At 33.6% G+C, this 19,347-nt stretch overlaps 1 protein-coding gene across 1 annotated transcript in view; it reads right to left on the minus strand.

Annotated features, from left to right (window-relative positions):
- Positions 1 to 19,347, minus strand: part of sdk (sidekick cell adhesion molecule) — a 297,836-nt gene that overhangs the window by 37,718 nt on the left and 240,771 nt on the right. Inside the window, exons 21-23 of the mRNA XM_075363797.1 lie at positions 15,014 to 15,325; positions 10,818 to 11,007; positions 4,938 to 5,153 (exon numbers count right to left, since the gene is read on the minus strand). Of these exons, the coding sequence (XP_075219912.1) occupies positions 4,938 to 5,153; positions 10,818 to 11,007; positions 15,014 to 15,325 (718 nt within the window). The remainder of the gene's footprint in view (positions 1 to 4,937; positions 5,154 to 10,817; positions 11,008 to 15,013; positions 15,326 to 19,347) is intronic.

Below are 19,347 nucleotides of genomic sequence, written 5' to 3' on the forward strand. Positions count from 1 at the left end.
CCTCCCACTAGACTGTCGATTATTTTAACCAGTTCGAGGGTCATCGAGTGGCCCTCCTGAACCCAAATTGCTCAGGCCTTACTCCTTTTTCCAAATGTCGCCTAAGTCTCTCCAACAAAATTTGGAGAGACTGCAACCACCTTTGCAGTTTTCCAGCAATTTGGAAAATATCCAACGTACAAAATTGATGTGAATATTGTGGTTATGGTCGCTATAAGAGCGGATGGTAAAATTCCGGAATGCACGGGCACCGATCCCGTCAACACCCGGAGCCTTGTCGGGGCTTGTGGCTTTGATTGCAGCGGAAACCTTTGCCTCAGTGATTTGGTCTATTTCTAGTGGGGCGTTCTCCACCAGTGCTAAATAATCTACAAGGAAGGACTCTACCTCGGTTGTGTGGATGTCGTTCATGGTGGGAGAGGGGTTTGGAGTAAATTGGTTCTCCAGGGTGTCGGCGAAAACTTCCGCCCTGTACGCCTCCGAATATGCCGGAAGGCCTCGTTGCCCCACAACCGGAGCTTCTTTCCTTCTCGCAGTTTTTTGTTTAGCCTGAACACCGAGGAGTGGTCGTCTGAGACCGAGGCGAGGTATTCGTTCCACAAATCCTCTCAATGTTGTGCCAGCAGTTTTTTCACTCTGTCCATTTGATATTAAAAGCCCTTTTACCATCGGGTGACAAGGTGGTTCGGTATCTCCTCCTCAGTCTGCGCTTTTCTGCTATAGCGTCAGAGACGTGAGGTGGGAGATTATTTTGGTCTCGTGGTCTTTTCCGTAGAGCTGTTTGACAGAGTCTCGGTCATTGACGATGTGACGCGTTCGACCGTGTCGTCGATTATCTCCGGTGTGGTCAGGAGTTCAGGATGTGCTGGCCTGTAATCCCGTTGACGAGTTTCATTGAAGCTTTTCCAATTCACTGACCTTCCGGGTATAGTCGGGGGGGGGGGGGGGTCTCGGCCGCCCCCTGCTTTGCCCAACTCCAATAAGAGAGGAGAGTGGTCCGAGCTGAGGTCTTCTATCGTTTCAATCATGACCGGAGTAGTTACCGCCTTCATAATTGTGATGTCGAGTACATCAGGTCTCTATCTGCCCGTTCGATGAACGAAGGTGGGCACCTCGGGGCCTATGACGACTAGCCGGGGTGCTTGTGCCCTTTCGTATAGCAATCTGCCATTTACACTTGTCAGATTGCTATTCCACGACTCGTACTTAGCGTTGAGGTCGCCCATGAATATCATGGGCCCATCCCAATTTTCTAGCACGGCATCTAGATCTGGGCCGGGTACTGCTGAGTTTGGTTTATTATAAGCCGAAATCAGCCGATACACCGTGCCTAGATGCTCCACATGTACACAAATCTGTTCCATTACGTCAGTATGGAGGTTGACCAGCGTGTATATGACGTCTGTGGACTAAAATTGCGGTTCCGCCGCAGGCAGGCCGTCCGGGTCGTACTGGCCTATCCGTCCTATACGTAAAGTAATTCCTAATGGTCAGTTGTTTGTTCGCGTTCAGACACGCCTAAGACAACAGCACCACGTCTATTAGTAGATCCTCGGCCAGACGGTAAAGTTCTGCCGTCTTGCCTACCACTGAATTGGCGTTCCACTGTAGCAGTCTGAGAGTTTGCCTAACCATACCTAGACAGCAGGTTCATGAGGCACTCTATGATGGACTGAATACAGTCCTTCAGAGATTTTGCTTGGAGCAGGCGGAGCAATATTGCTAGAATTTCCGGTAGGACATCCTTAATTGTCACTTGTGACAAGAAATCCGTACCAGAACTCTCCTTCGGGAGTGCGGTTATATTTATTTTGCCACTGGAGGGGCTGGGAGTGGTTAACACATTTTTGGTGGGGCGTGGGGCTTCTGGGACCTTGGTTAGTCTGCCAGACGTCGTGGGTTTGGAACCCGCCCTCTTTGATTTTGCCGATTGTTTGGCTACCATTTTTCCTGCGAAGCAGGCTTCGTCGCAGGCGTGTTAGGCTTTTTTGCCTCCACCTTTCTTGTAACTACTGCCAGTTTAGGCTTTGGTGGTGTGGTGGTGGGTGATTCCCTTATTTCCTCTCTCACCGTTGCCGCCGGTAAAACTACCTGCGGCTGGGGAGGCTCGGTTTTCCCCTTCGGCAACTCGTGCCCAGCTACGTCTATCAGTAACGGCGGACGTTTTCTGGATGCGCTTTTGCTTGTTTAGCTGCTTCTATTAATAAGAACAGCCCCTGTAATTGGCCGGGTACGGCCTCTTACAGTTTGCACACGAGGCAGGCTCTTCTCGCGGCTTCGGACAAGTCGCCGTGTCGTGGTCTCCACCACATTTCACGCAGAGCTGTGCACTGCGGCAATAGTTCGACAAGTGGCTGAACCTTTGGTATCTGTGGCATTGGGGGGGCGGACCCCCTCAAAACACAAATGCGGTCACCTTAATTCTACAGTAGAATAAGTTTTCCAGGTCATAAGTGCCCTTGGTGGCTGGCGTTCGTTTTAAGGCGACGAGGCACGTGGGGGTCTCCATTCCGTCCCTCGTCGTCAGCTTTTTAACTGAAACTGCCTCGTAACCGAGCGAGGTCAGCTCCTCTTTTAATTCTTCCGGGGTGGCCCCATAAAGGATGCCCCGGATAACCACTTTGAGCTCCCTATCTTTTGGGAGCTGAAAGGAGTGAAATGCGACTCCCTTGGAATGAAGAAAACTCTGCACTTCCCTGAAGTCACCTTCGCTGCCTAGCTGAATCCTTACAGAGAGCCCAGTACTTTTGGCTACCAGGCGCTCTCTTATAACGGCGGAGATTGCTCTCGCCAGCGTTAGCCACTCCTTAGGGCAGTCCAACATGATAGGCGGGAGAAAATCCCGCCTATTGACCGGAGGTTGCGGCAGGTGGTCAAAAGAATCTTGATAGATTTTAAGTGGTGTTACATCTACAAGTGTCAGGACGTACTTCTCATGTAGGTTCTTATATGCAGCAAGTGGTGCAATTTGGGTTTTGAGCCTGCTTGTTTCTTGCCGGTAACTGTCCCACTGCTGCTTATACACACTTCTTGAACTTTCCCAGAAGTGCAGTGCACTTCTTTCATGATGTACATAAAGAGGCTCTATTTGTGTCTGAGCCCCCATAGCTGCCACCAGGGTGGATTTATCAGCACCAATTATTAGTCTCAGAACAGTGTTCTGGACAAGGTTCATCTTATGTGCAGTTGTGAACTGGCAGTAACTGTCACCTTACTTCTGTACTCCAGGACTGGTCTAATGTATGTTTTATATGTTGTTGTTAATACTTCCAGGTTAGCTTCCCATTTTGCAGCAGTGAGTCTTTTCAGTAGTCCTTTTCACTGCTCTTCCCAAGTATTGTTCAACATGTGGTTTCCAGGTGAGTCATTGGTCCAGTATTTAGAAACGTTGCTTTCCTTCAGTGCTTGACCCTTGTAGGACAGACTTATTGCTGGTACTTTTGTAGAAAGTGTGAACAGTTAGAATGTAGTTTTTGTGGTATTAACAGTTACAGTATTGCGAGTTGCCCCGATTTCAAGATTCAGCAATGCCTTATTGAGGCATTCTTCCAATGCCTTTATGTTACTACTGGTAACCCAGATGAGGAGATCATCTGTGTACAGGAGGGCTTTGACTCCTTATACTTCTCTGATTGCATCTAAGAGGTCATTGATCATAATGTTGAGTAGTGTACAACTCAGAACAGAACCCTGTGCCAGGCTTTCCTTTTGAATGCGGAATTTGGAAGTACTTTGGTTGTGGTGCACTTGGATTAATCTTTAGCAAAGAAAAAACTTGATCCATTTGAATTAGCATCCAGAGATGTTGCACATGGCCAGCTTGTGAATGAGCATGAGTCGCCAGACAGTATCATATGCTGCTTTCAGGTTGACCAAAACCGCTAGTGTAGACATCTTTCTGTGGTATCCATCTTTGACTTGTGTGAAATAAACAATATGGTCCACAGGGCTTCGATGCCTGCAAAAGCCAGCTTGAGCATTGTCTATGATTCCATGTGTTTCGATAAACTGGTTTAGATGGTTGACAACTATTTTCTTTGCCTCTTTACAACAAGAGCTTGTTAGGGATATAGGCTTTACCATTTTTTAATACAGAGATAATTTCTGTCTTTTACCATTTCTGTGAAACATGACTCTGCCATGTCAAGTTTATAGTGCCGAGCAGGGTTTCCTTAGCTTTTTCCACCAAGATGGATTAATAGTTCTGGGAATATTCTATCAGATCCTGCTGCTTTGTTTGACTTGGTTAGGAACAAAGCATCGTCCAATTCCTGAGTGGTAAAATCAGCTTTGAAAGTTCCATGGTTTTCCTATCGTGACATAAACTCTTTGGATGCTTCAGAAGTGGTTTTACCACAAATCTGTCTCCTTTCACATGGATAAAATTGGCGTAATGCTTACATAAAGCAATAGCAACATCTCTGAGATCACTGTGGGATTTCATGCCACATTGTAATGGTTGTTGTACTTTCCGAATACTATCATTATTTAGATGTGATATGTATCAATGCGCTTTTATTTCATCTTTTTGATGTCTAGTGTGGATAAGAAGCTCCTAAAAACAGAATGCTTGGCACTTATTATTTTTTTCCGCTTTATGGCAGTTTTTGTCTCGTGCTTTCTTGAGGCCAGTAAGCCTTGAAGTTCAAAAAGGTTTGAATTTCTTTGTTTGACCCTGTGGAATACACTCGCCAGCATACCAGAAGATGGCTGGTGAGAGTATTATTCAAATTATTTGATAACCAGTTCCAGGGTTAAGGAAGTTCACATATTATATACTTTGAGTCTTCTAAAAAATAAACTGTAATTTATTTAATCAATACACAATTATTTTTTTCAAATCTAGATGTATGAAAATGATAAGAAATAAACTTATAAGTGAATATTCTATTGACTTTATTAAAAAAATTAAATCATTTTTAACTGTATTATATTACCTTAAAGGTGCAAAACCATCACGTCCAGGCGTCCAGTTAAATGTGATCTGTTGACTCTGAACTTGACTGGGTGATAGCTGAGGTGGTGATGGTGGTTGAGGTGGTTCTCTATTGTTTGTTGTGTAAACTATAGCTGTTGCTGTTTTACCCCAACCTAATCTAGTCTGAGCTGTAACGCTAAATAAATAATACTGCTCTGGTTCTAGATCTGTTGCTCTGTAAAATATCATAATATATATATATATATATATATATATATATACATACACACACACACATATATATAATGTATAATATTCTATTATTATTTTGTTTTAGCAAAACAGGAAAAATAATCTACCAATGTTATTATATTTTCTAATTTCTGATGTGCTTTAATGAGTTTGTTAATATCAGGCACAATTTTTGCGGTATAATTTTTAAGGTACAGTTGCGGATAGTATTTTAAATTTAATTTGATTATAATTTTAATAATTATATTGTGCTGTAAATAATATATATATATAAGTGATAAAAATTAAAATAAACGACTGCCAAAAAAAAGGTCTTCAGTCTTCAATATATGATAATTTGATAATTAAAGAGTGTGCAGGTGACAATTTTGCAAATAGTATCATTTAAAAAAAAAAATATTTTAACATCTATTATACATATATATATTTATTTATATAACCTGTGACACTCCCAGTAATGTAAGGATTCCAAAGAGAGGTCATATGTCTAAACTGGTTAAGCCATTGTGCTGCTATGGTGGAACAAACAAACATACATATACATTACACCGTATATACATTACACTCATTTTTGGGCAGTCATGTAAAAAAACTATTTTTGCATGAAGCAAATTATTAAGTTTCCAAGTCATTAGATAAGCTATAAAATGGGTATAAAGTTATGAATTTGGTTTAGTATACATTTATTTAAACAGTCTCTTTATAATTAATTAAGTAATTATTGAACAAGTGAATTATATTGTAATAATTTTTTATGTTTGATGTATTTACATTATTTGTTTGTTTATATTAAAATAATTAAAATGAACTTTAATCACATTTATTTTTATCTTATAATTTATTTTATAAAAACGTAATGTGATCTATGTAATGTATTACTATAAACCAATCAAAATAAAAGTGTGATTTATTGATTAGATGTATATAACACATAAGCAAACATAACTTATTCTTATCTGGTTTTTGCTGTATAGGTTAGTCTGCTCCCTCTATGAATCATGAGACCTTGCCAATGGTAAGGGGGCTTGAGTGTTCAGTGATGTAGCTTTGAGTAGCTGGACCAAAGATGCAACCATATCGGAGAGGTATCTGTTGGGAGCCAGATTAAGGAATGATTCCTGAAAGAAGGGTCAGCTGTTAAGGGCGTAGGTCAGGATGACTTAAACGGCCATATCAACAACATTCAATCCTTTGAGTACTGCGCAGCTGAAAGCAATGGAAAACTACAGCTGCTTTTTTTCCAAGAAAATGTAGCTCTCTGCATTTTCATATAACAAAGTTGGAGGCGTCTTTCTTGGTAAAATATTCCAGAGGTAACCTAGTCCCCAGTTCGGATCTCTGGGTGGGGACTACTAAGGACTACTAAGTCTAAAAAAGGTTGGTAGGTTAGAAAATTTAAAGAGGGAAATGGATAAGATAAATGTAGATGTAGTAGGAATTAGCAAGGTTTGGTGGAAAGAGGAAAACGACTTTTGGTCAGGTGATTTTAGAATAATTAACTCAGCTTCAAATAATGGACAGGCAGGAGTAGGTTTTGTAATGAAGAAAAAGATAAGGAAGAGAGTAGAGTATTTCAAAATGTATTGGGATAGAATCATTGTAATAAGGATAAAATTAAAACTTAAACCGACAATGATTGCTAACGTCTAGGCATCAGATAGAAAATGTCATGGATAAGCAAAGATTTAGAAATCAACTTGTCAACTGTAAAACTTACCCTGGAGCAGACATTGATAGCGATCATAATTTAGTGATACTGAAATGCAGATTGGGGGTTTAAAAACCTGAAGAAAAGGAGTCAGATAAATTGGTGGAATTTAGAGAAGCTTGAGGAAGAGGAGGTAAAGAAGATTTTTGAGGTGGACATCGCAAGAGGTCTGAGTAAAAAAGATAAGATAGAAAATGTACAACAAGAATGGAAGAATGTTAAAAAGGAAATTCTTAAATCAGCAGAAGCGAACTCAGGCGAAACAAAGAGAACTGGGAAAAAACCTTGGATTTCAGACAATATATTGCAGCTGATGGAATAACATGGAAAATATAAGAATGCTAGTGATGAAGAAAATAAAAGGAATTATTGATAATTACGAAATACTATAAACAGGAAGTGCAAACTAGCAAAAGAAAAGTGGATTAAAGAAAAGAGTTCAGAAGTGGAAAGAGAAATGAACACTGGTAAAATAGATGGGGCATACAGGAAAGTTAAGGACAATTTTGGGGTACATAAATTAAAATCTAACAATGTGTTGAACAAACATGGTACGTTGATTTATAATACAAAAGGCAAAGTCGATAGGTGGGTGGAATATATTGAAGAGTTATACGGAGGAGATGAATTAGAAAATGGTGTTATAGAGGAAGAAGAGGAAGTCGAAGAGGATGAAAGTGGAGAAACAATGCTGAGATCTGAATTTAAGAGAGCATTAAAATATTTGAATGGCAGAAAGGCTCCTGGAATAGACGGAATACCTGTAGAATAACTGTGCAGTGCAGGTGAGGAAGTGACTGATAAATTATACAAACTGGTGTGTAATATTAAGAAAAAGGGGAAGTTCCACCAGGCTTCAAAAAGAGTGTTACAGTCATGATATCAAAGAAAGCAGGAGCAGATAAATGTGAAGAATACAAAACAATTAGCTTAACTAGCCATGCATCAAAAATCTTAACTAGAATTCTGTACAGAAGAATTGAGAGGAGAGTGGAAGAAGTGTTAGGAGAAGATCAATTTGGTTTCAGGAAAAGTATAAGGACAAGGGTAGCAATTTTGGCACTCAGATTAATAGTAGAAGGAAGATTAAAGAAAAAACAAACCAACATATTTGGCATTTATAGACCTACAAAAGGAATTCGATAATGCAGGCTGGAATAAAATATTCAGCATTTTTTTGCTGAATATTTTATTCCTAATAAATGTATTAATCGGACTAATACAACCCACAAAATTAATTTTTTTAATTAATTTTGTGGGTTGTATTAGTCCGATTTTTGGGATTTTTTCATTGTTGTATTGGTAAACAAGTTTGAAAAGTATCTGTATATTTTTAACCATATTCGATGTTGCTGACAACAGACTACTGTTGTCAGCTGTCAAAAGGATAACATATGTTTTGGTACGATCTGCAATTTTTTATTTGTATAAATAATGGATCAGAGAATTTGTATTAAATTTTGCTACAAGAATGGAATAAAGGGTAGCAATCTTTTATGAGTAAAGCAAGGTATATGAGTGGTATAAGCATTTCCAAGAAGGTCATGAAAGCATTGCAGATGACGAGCACCCCGGATGCCCCAGGAAATCAACAACCAATGAAAACATGGAAAAAGTGAAAGAAATGATTATGAATGATCACCAAATCACAATCAGAGAAGTCGCTGATGATGTTGGGATATCAATTCGCTCATGCCATGAAATTTTGTTGGATTTCTTGGGTAAGAAACATGTGACAGCAAAATTTGTTCCAATATTGTTGAATTTCGAACAAAAACAGTGGCAAATGGAAGTTGCTCAGGAGTCACTAAATAAAGTCAACAATGATACAAACTACTGAAATGTATCATAACAGGTGATGAAACATGGGTTTTTGGATATGATGTCGAAACTAAGGCTCAATCATTGCATTGAAAGCATTCTGGATCACGAAGACTGACAAAAGCTCGACAAGTACAGTCAAATGTGAAGGCTATGCTCAGCTGTTCTTCGATTTTAATGGCATAGTGCATCATGAGTTCTTGCCACAAGGTCAAACAATCAATAAGGAGTATTACCTACAAGTTCAACGCCATTTGCGTGAAGCAATCTGAAAAAATGCCCAGATTTTTGGCGAAAGAATTCATGTCTTTTGCACCATGATAATGTGCCTGCTCACACTTCATTGCTTGTTCATCAATTTTTAGTCAAAACCAACACTGTAGTGATACCCCAGCTGCCATATTAGCCAGACATGGCTTCATGTGACCTTTTTTCTATTCCGAAAAATAAAGAGAACCTTAAAGGGCCGTTGTTTTACAAGCATAGATTAGATTAAAAGCGAATAACTGAATGAGCTAAACATTATTCCAAAGATTGAGTTCCTAAAGTGTTTCGGGGATTGGAAAAAGTGCTGGCATAAGTGTATAATATCTAATAGGGACTATTTTGAAGGGAATAACATTAATGTAGACGTATAAATAAAATTCTTTCCAAAAAAAAAATTCTCATTACTTTTTGAACAAACCTCGTTTACATTTTATGTTATAGACTGAGATTTTTATTTTAAAATATTAATAAATGATAATACTGATTTATTTTTGTAGCAGTGACTGTGATAATGATATATTTAGAATTATTTATTGAGGATATCATGTAGATAAAACAGCTGAAATTATTGTTGTTTAACTTGATGGATTTCATACTTTAAAAAAAGTTTACCAACTTTGTTAAATAGTAAAATTTAAAAAGAATTATCGGAACAGTTTCCCTTTATTAGTTAATTGTCTGGGTAAACCTGATAACTTAACCTTTACAAAATCATTAGCATTATTATAAACAATTAAATTACAGTATCCATTACTATATTGAATGCTAGACTGTGGATACCAGTGTTCTTTGGTGGGTTTCAATTAACCACATGTCTCAGCAATGGTTGACATAAGTCTGTTCCTGAAAAATGTAATCAATAATAATTTAAACAATAGTATTTCTATAGAATATTTAAAATAAATAAAACAAAATAGAATAGATTAATGGAAATTAATGAAACTGTAGTTTAATCAATGGTTTATGTTTATGGAAGATTTATGTTTAAGTACACTTTTAAATTTTTTACATTGAAATAGAATGCAAATTAAGAATTATTAGGATAATAATAATAAAAAATAAAATCAATCAGAAAAATATCAGAAAATATGTGCAGAAATTAAAAGAACCATATATCAAAGTTCTCTTCTTTTTCTTTCTATTTCTTCAATTTGAATTTTGTTCAATCCCATTCACACAGAGTGAATTATCTATCTACCTTAATGCAATATGTCATGCAGATTAAATTATTTATTTCAAATAAATTTACTTAAAAAAAAAAAATCGCTATTAATTTTTGGAAATGCTTATATTACAGGGTTTGTTCAGAAAGTAACCAGCTTAATTGACTATTGTTTTGATCAACTTTAGTCACTTTGTTCCATGATTTGAAAGGGGTCATCCACAAAATGTTTTTGAACGACTGGAACGACAGTAAATGCAGCTTTTTACATCAAAGTGCTGGCAAGACTTCAAAAACGCATCATTTGTATCTGTCTCGAGATCTCTGACAGTTGGATCCTCCGTCATGGTAATGTTTCGAGCTATATTGCATTGACAAGGGAGTTTCTGACCAACAAGAAAGTGCCAACACTGCCACAGCTGCTCTACATCCCTGACCTGTCTCCCTGCAACTTCTTTTTGTTCCCCTGGCTGAAAAGAGACATTAAAGGGCAGATTTGTGACTACTGAAGCTATTCAAGAGACCACGGTGTGGAATCTTTGCAACATCTCGCAACAGGAGTTTGTGAAGGCATACCAACAATAAATCTATTTTGAAGATTATTAAATGTATTTGCTCATATCTTTAATAAAATAAGTTTGCCAGTATCAATCCGATTATTTTCAGGACAAATCCTGTATATAATATACCTGTATGTACGATCAGATGGTGGAAATTCTCTTGAGAAATTGAGGCTATTAGAGGCATCAAGAGTATGTATCCTGTATGTAACTCTATAAGCTAATATCTCTCCATTAGGTTCATCAGGAACATCCCATATTATTCTTGCTGTAGTCAAAGATACATCTGGAAATGATACATTGGATGGAGCACCAGGAGCTGGAATAAAAAAGAACACAATTCATATTATTTTTTAAATTCAATATTATTTTATTGCATATGTATTGTTGTTAATAAAGCAACTTTATTAGTCCCTTAACTGTTATTATAAACAAGTAGAATTGTTTGCTGCAAGGCATCATCTACTGCTACTCAAGAGTACAGATGTTCTTTTACCACTATAAGCTATATGAACATTGTTAAATAATTAAATAGTTAATAATTTAGTGAAAATACTATTTTACAGAATAAACTGAACCTCCCAGACATTCAAGTTGGCACACCTCTGACATAGAAAAATATTTTCATTATTATAAGCTCTTTTGTTTATTTAAAAATTTCAGCTCCGTTTGATCTATGTATGTGGAACAACAATGTGTTGTGATAAAGTTTTTATTTTCTGAAGGCGTAAAGATGTTAAAACAGAATGGTAAAAGGTGAATTAACCATGCAAATAAGTGGATTAAACAGTTTAAATAGAGCAGAACAAGTGTCTGATTTTCATTGTAGTGGAAACTGGTAGAAGTTTTAACTTCCCTTTGATGCTTTACAGAATCATATTATTGATCTTATTCAGAAACGGTATATAAAAATTTAGGAAAACTGCAGAAATTTGTAATGCGAGTATCAGTACTGTCCACTCCATTATCCAATAAGATGTAACTGAATTAATGCAAAATGAGATCAAGGTGAGCTCTGAGGCAGCTGATTCAAAATCACAAAAACACCCGAATTCACGTTAGTACGGAACTTAAATAATAAATGTATATAACTAATGATGAAAATTTTCATCACTTTGAGCTAGAATCCATCAAGAGTATGGAATGTAAACATCTAAACAAGCTAGGAAAAAATTCAAAACTTATGCTAAAGCCGATAAAGTAATTCTATTGGTGTTTTTAGGACTATAAAAGCCCAATTTATTGTGACCATTGTGAACAGCGCTGTACAATCTATTGTGATATGCTAGAAGATAAAGTGAAACCTGCAGTAAGGAGGAAATGTTCTGAATTTCTCTCAAAAGGTATAATTTTTTGCACGATAATGGCTGCTCCCATACTACTCATAAGACATGTAAAGATATTCAAAAGTTGGGTTAGGTAGAAAATCTTGCCATGATCACCTTACAGTCCTGATCTAACACAATTAGATTTTTTTATGTGGCACCAAGTTCAGTATAAATGAACAGGTCAAGGATGCGGTAAAGGAAGGATGACTCTCAAGAAGGCAGTGCAAGAATGGCTCAGACAATGAGGTGAACAATTCTTTGCTACTGGAGTAAGAAAGATGGGTACCTACATGTATCTAGATTAAGTTGAAAAGTAGCATTAGTTTCATTATCACTGAATGACCCTCATATATACTACAGCTATTTTTAACAATCTGAACTTCATTATTAGGAAATATAATATATTTTCTCATTAATGAAAGTACAGTTGGCTTTTGTTGAAATATTTTGACAGCGGCTAATTAATGTAAAACTTATTTGATATTAACAGTAATTACTTAGTAAACTGCAACTGATGATTTATTGTTTTAAAATAAACATTGGTTTCAATGATTTTTCAATAGAATTTTATAATAATGATGATGATGATGTGATAATCATCTGGTTTATATTATTGACAAAACATGTCTAACTAAAACTGAAGAAAACAGCATTCTGTCCAGTCTGAAAAAATGTGAGCTAGCGGCTGATATCAATGCAAACATTCCTTTTCAGTGGACAATTTTATTAATTGTGTTATTATATCTCAAAGAAACATCAAATCAGTTTCAAAAATGAGTTATTTACAAAAAATTATTTATAAACATGGGGTTTAATTATAGGAAACTTAAAATATGGGTACAAGAATTGTGATACTAACTTAGCACTTATCCATTTACTTAATATTATCTTTTATGTCTGTGATTCTCACCAATTCTCTTTTAATTTTCTCTGTTATAGCTCTCAGAAATTTCATTTCTGCAGGCTGAATCTCCTTCAATAACTTGCTGAATTTGTCATGTCTCTGTTCCAAATATTATAGTCACATAATATATCTTATTTATAACATCATAGATTATTACTTGCACCTAGTTTCATAACAAATGTTTAATAACCTGATAGAATTAGTTAATTTTTGTAGCTATCTTTAAATTTCATTTACCATTTTAATATCCTCAAAAGTCTCACTTCCTCAAAACAAAACTTTTAACCACTTTCAAAGATTTCTCATTCATAACATGATTTCATGTAACAAGCTGGCTTAGAAGATCACTTTCTTGCCGCATCATAAATGATTTTCAAAAATCACATTATTTTTTCCCCTCAGTATATTTTTCACCTGCCTTTTCATTCCCTCCATTAAAACACTGAACAGAACAGGGGGTTAATACACTTCACTGTTTTAGTAAACTCCTTGTATAAAAACTAGATCAGTACTATCAAAGAGAATATCTAAGAAATCAAGAGGCTGAAATAAGATTTTATTATTTTAAATCTAATTTTCATCTTTTCCTTGTTTTAAATAAAATACTCGGTATAAATAAGCAATAAAAAAGATATTGCTTGTACTGAAGTGAAAAGTTTTCTCAAAATACTGATATATTTAATATTTGTCGAAGTAAAATTTTATAGAAAAGCCTGTTGATAAATAATTTAACAAATTAGATCCACCTAGCAGGACAATGCAGTTATTTTAAAGATTAATTGATAATTTGTTTTTCTACATTAAGAACTTTAAGAGATCTCTGCGTCATTACAGTGTTTTATATAATATTAACAATTTTATATCAGGGACCAAAATGATAAATATACTTCTTTATAATTTTAACTTTTTAAATTTTGTTTTTAGTTTAATTCCACGGTAAAATGTTTCAGTGAAAGAGAGATCTCTGTGAACATACTAAACACAGAAGGAAAAACAAGCAGTAAGTGAAGAAAAATTAGTTTTAGAATGTTGGTAAAACTTTTTAAATTAATTTACAGTCACAGATTAAATGCAAAATTAAACTTAATATAAAATGAAATGCTCTTTAATAAAAGAATGTGATAGAATTTTTATTCCTAAGACAAACAGGAACTCTAATATAACATGTTATTTAGTTATTTATTAATGCTTGGATCATTTAATAAATTCATTAGTCTAGAAGTGTAATTGACAATCTTTATATGTTTAAATTAAAGAAACCACCTAGTACAGAATATTGAGATAAGAGGTGGTTTATTTAATAAGATTTAAATATAGTTTAGCAGTATAGAGGAAAAATATGAATCTTAAAAAGAGTAATTTCAGTAAAATAAACATATATTTATATAACTTCATTATATCTTTTAGTTTACTCATTACAAATATCTCACATGAGATATTGAATTTATGTAGATATTCTACAAGGCAGTCATTGCCTAATTTTTCTGAAAGTTGTGAACAGTTCTTTTCCTTGATGAAGCACATTCTTGTTCTCTAAAAACAGAATCCATCTTTTCCTTTTACCTTCATCATCAGGTTTTCATAGTTCTTTTTAGATGTATTATTAATATACATCTTGAAAGAATATTAGGATAATTTTGAAGTCGCCATTAAACATAAATCATTAATTTATTCTGACATTATGCTATTCTATGACAATGCTGAATACACAAAAATGTATTAAAGAATCAAATATTTAAAAAAAAATAGTTTATAGCAAACTATAATCAAGCTTACAGAAAAATTAACCAAATCAAGTAAGCCTTAGTTTTTTTTTAATAAATAAATATTAAAGACAAAAAAATAAAAGTAATAATTACTGTTCATCAAAATCAGCAGTGAACAGTATTTAATTAAATATTGTTATTACCAATTCTTGTAACAAATATCTGAAGTATTTTAAATTTATAATGAATAATTTATTTTTTATGAAATAGCATGCTAACTTAATTAAAAATCAACATTAATAAATTAGAACAAAAAAATAACTTAAATGTGAATGAATAGATTTAAATAAAGTGAACAGAGAAAATATTTTAGAATAATAAACTTACCATCCTCGAATGTCCTGACACGCACAGGTGGAGCGCTTAGAACACCATCACCCAATCTTGTATAAGCTAAAACTTGAATGTTATACTGCACAAATTTTTTCAGTTCAGTTAAAGTTGTAGTAAACGTGGTATTTGAAGGTATATCTTTAATTTGTATAGGTAATGGTGAAGATCTAATACCCATACCATAGTATACTTTAAAACCTTCAATTTGACCATTACGATGCTCTTTAGGTACGTCACCCCATTTTACTAAGATTGTTGTGGATGAGGTAGCATTTGCTTCAACATTCATTGGACCAAATGATGGTACTGAAAAAAAAAGAATATATCAAATCAGTAATATATAAGTATAGAGAAAACAGGTTTTTTAACTTTTTTGTTAGTTGTTTCTTATTTCAGAAACTCATTTTTAGCATTACTCAGTACATTATTTTATTTAATGCGACACCACAATATAAAATTAAAACAAATTTTATATCCAGTTAAATTTAAAAAAACTACTCCAGTTTTAACCCGAAATTTAATTACATTATATAATGTTAAACATTATTTTAAATTAGAACTAAATGTAAAAGACAGTTCAGTCTTGCTTTTAAAAAACAAATATGTTATGACAAATTAAACTGCTCCCACTGAAAAAAGAAAGAAAAGATTTTCCAATGGCGTGATAATGATTATGATTGAATCATAATTCAGACTATAAAATTAGAGAAAAAGATTTGGTAGATAGACCATCTTAAAAAAATATATACAGTGAAACCTCTTCTAAATAACCATTCATGGTCTGGTTAAATAGTGGTCGCTTTCGGAGGTGGTTATTTTGAGGAGGAACCTTAAAATATGTATAGTATATGTATTTATTATGTTATAAATATAGTAGACAAAATATAGTATTGTGTTATAAATATATAGATTTGTTTATTGTGTTAGTAGGCATGTAGTAGACAAGTAAAATGTTTTATACTGTAAAAGTTGAGGATTATTTAAGGAAGCTAGCTTCTATGTAATACTCCTAATGTGGTTAAATGTATTGTTCAATAAAATGCAATATGAAAATGTAAATAAATAAAGTATAACATTTACTTACTTAATTTACATTTAACATGTTTAAAATAATGTTTAATTACTAGTTAAAAATAAGAAAATTAATTTTTTTTTAAATTGCTAATTTTTGTTTGCTTCTCTGCTACTCTTTTCTTTCTGATTACAAGATTTTCAATTTGATTTTTGGCCTTTTCAAGTAAATCCATTCATTAGTATTCATTTCTTCTTCATAATTATTTTCATCTGGGTTTTCAAGCTGTTTTCAAATTTGTTGCAAACAAATTTTCTTCCCAGTTATCACTGTGTTCCGATGTTGTTGGAATGTCTACATCATCAGTAACAACATCAATTTGCGCATGCTTTCCAAGTTGCAGTACTTTCCCTGTTTCTTTAGCACACTCATTTGTTAATGTTTCAATTGTTGTAGTTAAAGGCGGGTCAATGCATTTTTCAAATACTTAGTGATTGTTGATACTCTTACCAAATCCCATGATAACTTTATCCAGTTTACTGCATCAGATAAAGTAATATGTTTATTTAGGTTTTTCACATTTTTAGATTTGTCCATTCTTGCAACCAGGGCTGAGAGAATATGGTGACGATAAAAGAGCTTGAATAATTCCCTGATCTAAGAGTTGTAGCTTGCTTGAAGTGTTGGCAGGTAAAAACACAAGTTTTACATGCAATAATTCAGAGTTAGGTTTATGTTGCATTATCTAAAAGCATAATAGTTCTTTTGTCTTCACATTTCATTTTTTCATTGAATTTATTTAGCCAATCTTGAAAAATTAGAGTCATCATCCCAGATTTTTTATTTGCTATCAGTGCACACCTGATGCTGACATGTCTGTCTTTGAAAAACACCTTGGTCTAAGGGCCTTGCTAATTACAAACAGTGTTTCTTTTTTGCCAACAGCGTTCACGCAAAACATTACCATTATACATTCTTAGCTTTCCATAGTGCACTTTGAACCTTTCTAGGGTTTTATCAGGTATGGCATGGAAAAAGAGATTGATTTAGTTCAGATTAAAAACGTTGTGTAAATCATATAATCTTTGATTACATCTGGTAATCTTAACATCCAATCATTAATATCAGTTTCAGTTACACAGGCATTTTTTCCACTTACCGCATGAAAAACAAAATTTTTTCGAGTACAAAACTTATGAAGCCAGCCATTATTAGCTTTAAATTGCTCATTACTTAGAGATTTCACAAATAACAAATTTTTTTCCTGTATCACTGGCCCACTGATCGGTAATCCTGCACTGCATGCTTCATTAAACCATGCAAAAGCAAGCTCATTAATTTGTCCCAATTCTTGTGAACACTCCCTTTTTGAGTCTCTATTTTTGCTCTTAAACCACTTTTCTTTAATGTGTTCTTTATTTTTTTAAATTTGTTGAATCTGAGTTTTTCCACATTTGTATTTACTGGCTAAACCTTTTTCACTATCCTGTATCACATTAATTTGCACCTCCAGTGTTAAAACAGAATGTTTAAAACCGTTTTTTGACATTTTAAAATGGTTAAGTATATTGTAACAAAAATTCTGCACAATAACACAGCACAGCACCAGAATTTTACAAGTTGGCTGAACACATACGATTAAGGTTTTACACTGAACATATAAACTGTACAATAACACACAGGATGAAATTAACATCAAATTTATTGCAGTGTAATTTCATCAATGGAAAACATTTGTAAACAAGTTTCATTGAAGAGAAGTGTGAAGGAATATATGCAACATTTTGTATATGCGATTCTTCGCCTTATCACAGTAGGCAACAATCTGCCGGCTTAATTCAATTAATTGCATGTGTGTTTATAATATCTGCTTCTTTACAGTATCCGTGTACATAATTCATCTACAATGGATGTTAAAATTCCAAGAAAGTGGTCACTTTATGTGGAATCTAATTCAAATTATGTGGTCATGGTTGGACTGGAGAGTAGTCGTTTTCGTGAAGATAAAATATTAACATATGCATACAAAATTCCATTGCTCTTAATTTTTTTGGTTTTTTAAGGGGGTGGTAATGTTCGGGAGGTAGTCGGTTAGAGAGGTTTCACTGTATATATAATACAAGAAATTACAATAACATAACAAAAATATACAAAGATTCTTCACTGACTGGATAATTTAGTGTATTGATATGTGTACTCTGACTTTAAGTTTGAAGATTATAAGAAAGATACTTAAAAAATAAGAATTACATAAAAAGGATATTTTGTATATATAAACAATTTACAAAAGCAATAAATGTAGCATATTAAACATTAACAATTGTATGATAAAGAATTCTGTATGATGTCATGTTGGTGTTTCTAGGTAATTGTACTGTAGACCAGATTTCTCAGGATGAGTAAATTTATAATTAATAGTTGATTATTTAATTTCTAAGATTATGCATTTGCTATCTCTTAAAAATAAATCAAAAGAAACAATTTTAATGCTTCAATAAACTTTTTTAATTAATATTTTGGCTTTCATTATTTCATAATGTGATAATAACATCATCTACATCATCTCTGAAAACAAAACCTGAGGGTTCTTAAAAATTTGTGAATATAAGAACAAAGGGTTTTTATATTTAATAGTTTTTAAATACGAGAAGCAGCTGAAATGCAATGCATGCTGAACTGTTGGCAATAATGACAATAAAACAGAGAAAAATACTATGTCTTAAAGATTAAATTATTCCAGTACTGGATAGCAAAATTACATGTATGATTATAATCTTATTAAAATTTGGCAATAGAAAACATTATAATTTTGAAAAAAAATTACAATTCATTAAAAACATTAAGTTTTAACTACAATAAATATAGAAATTAATATAAAATAAATGGTATAACTAATAATAAATAAATGGTAATGGAAATAAATACAGAATTTAATACCAACTGAAGATGTGGGATACCTTGAAAACCAGTTAAATTTATATACCAGTCGAAAATTAATATGGTATGTTTAACTTATCTAATTACTATGTTCTGGTGGTTTATATATATATATATATATATATATATATATATATATATATATATATAATATATAATCAAAGACAAAAGTATAAAAATCATTTACTACCAAGAGTACAGAATTCAATAATGCTTCTTACCCTATGCTTATTATTTTTTTCTAATAGTGCTTTCGAGGTTTTCCCTCATAATTAGTAAAATTTTTTCTTTCAAATCAAACATTAAATTTAAACTATTAAAATTATAACATATAAAAATAAGTAATCATAAATATTAAAAAAAAAAAATAAAAATTTTT

Source organism: Lycorma delicatula, chromosome 4 (genome assembly GCF_047948215.1).
Source record: "Lycorma delicatula isolate Av1 chromosome 4, ASM4794821v1, whole genome shotgun sequence".
In the NCBI taxonomy this organism is placed as follows: domain Eukaryota; kingdom Metazoa; phylum Arthropoda; class Insecta; order Hemiptera; family Fulgoridae; genus Lycorma; species Lycorma delicatula.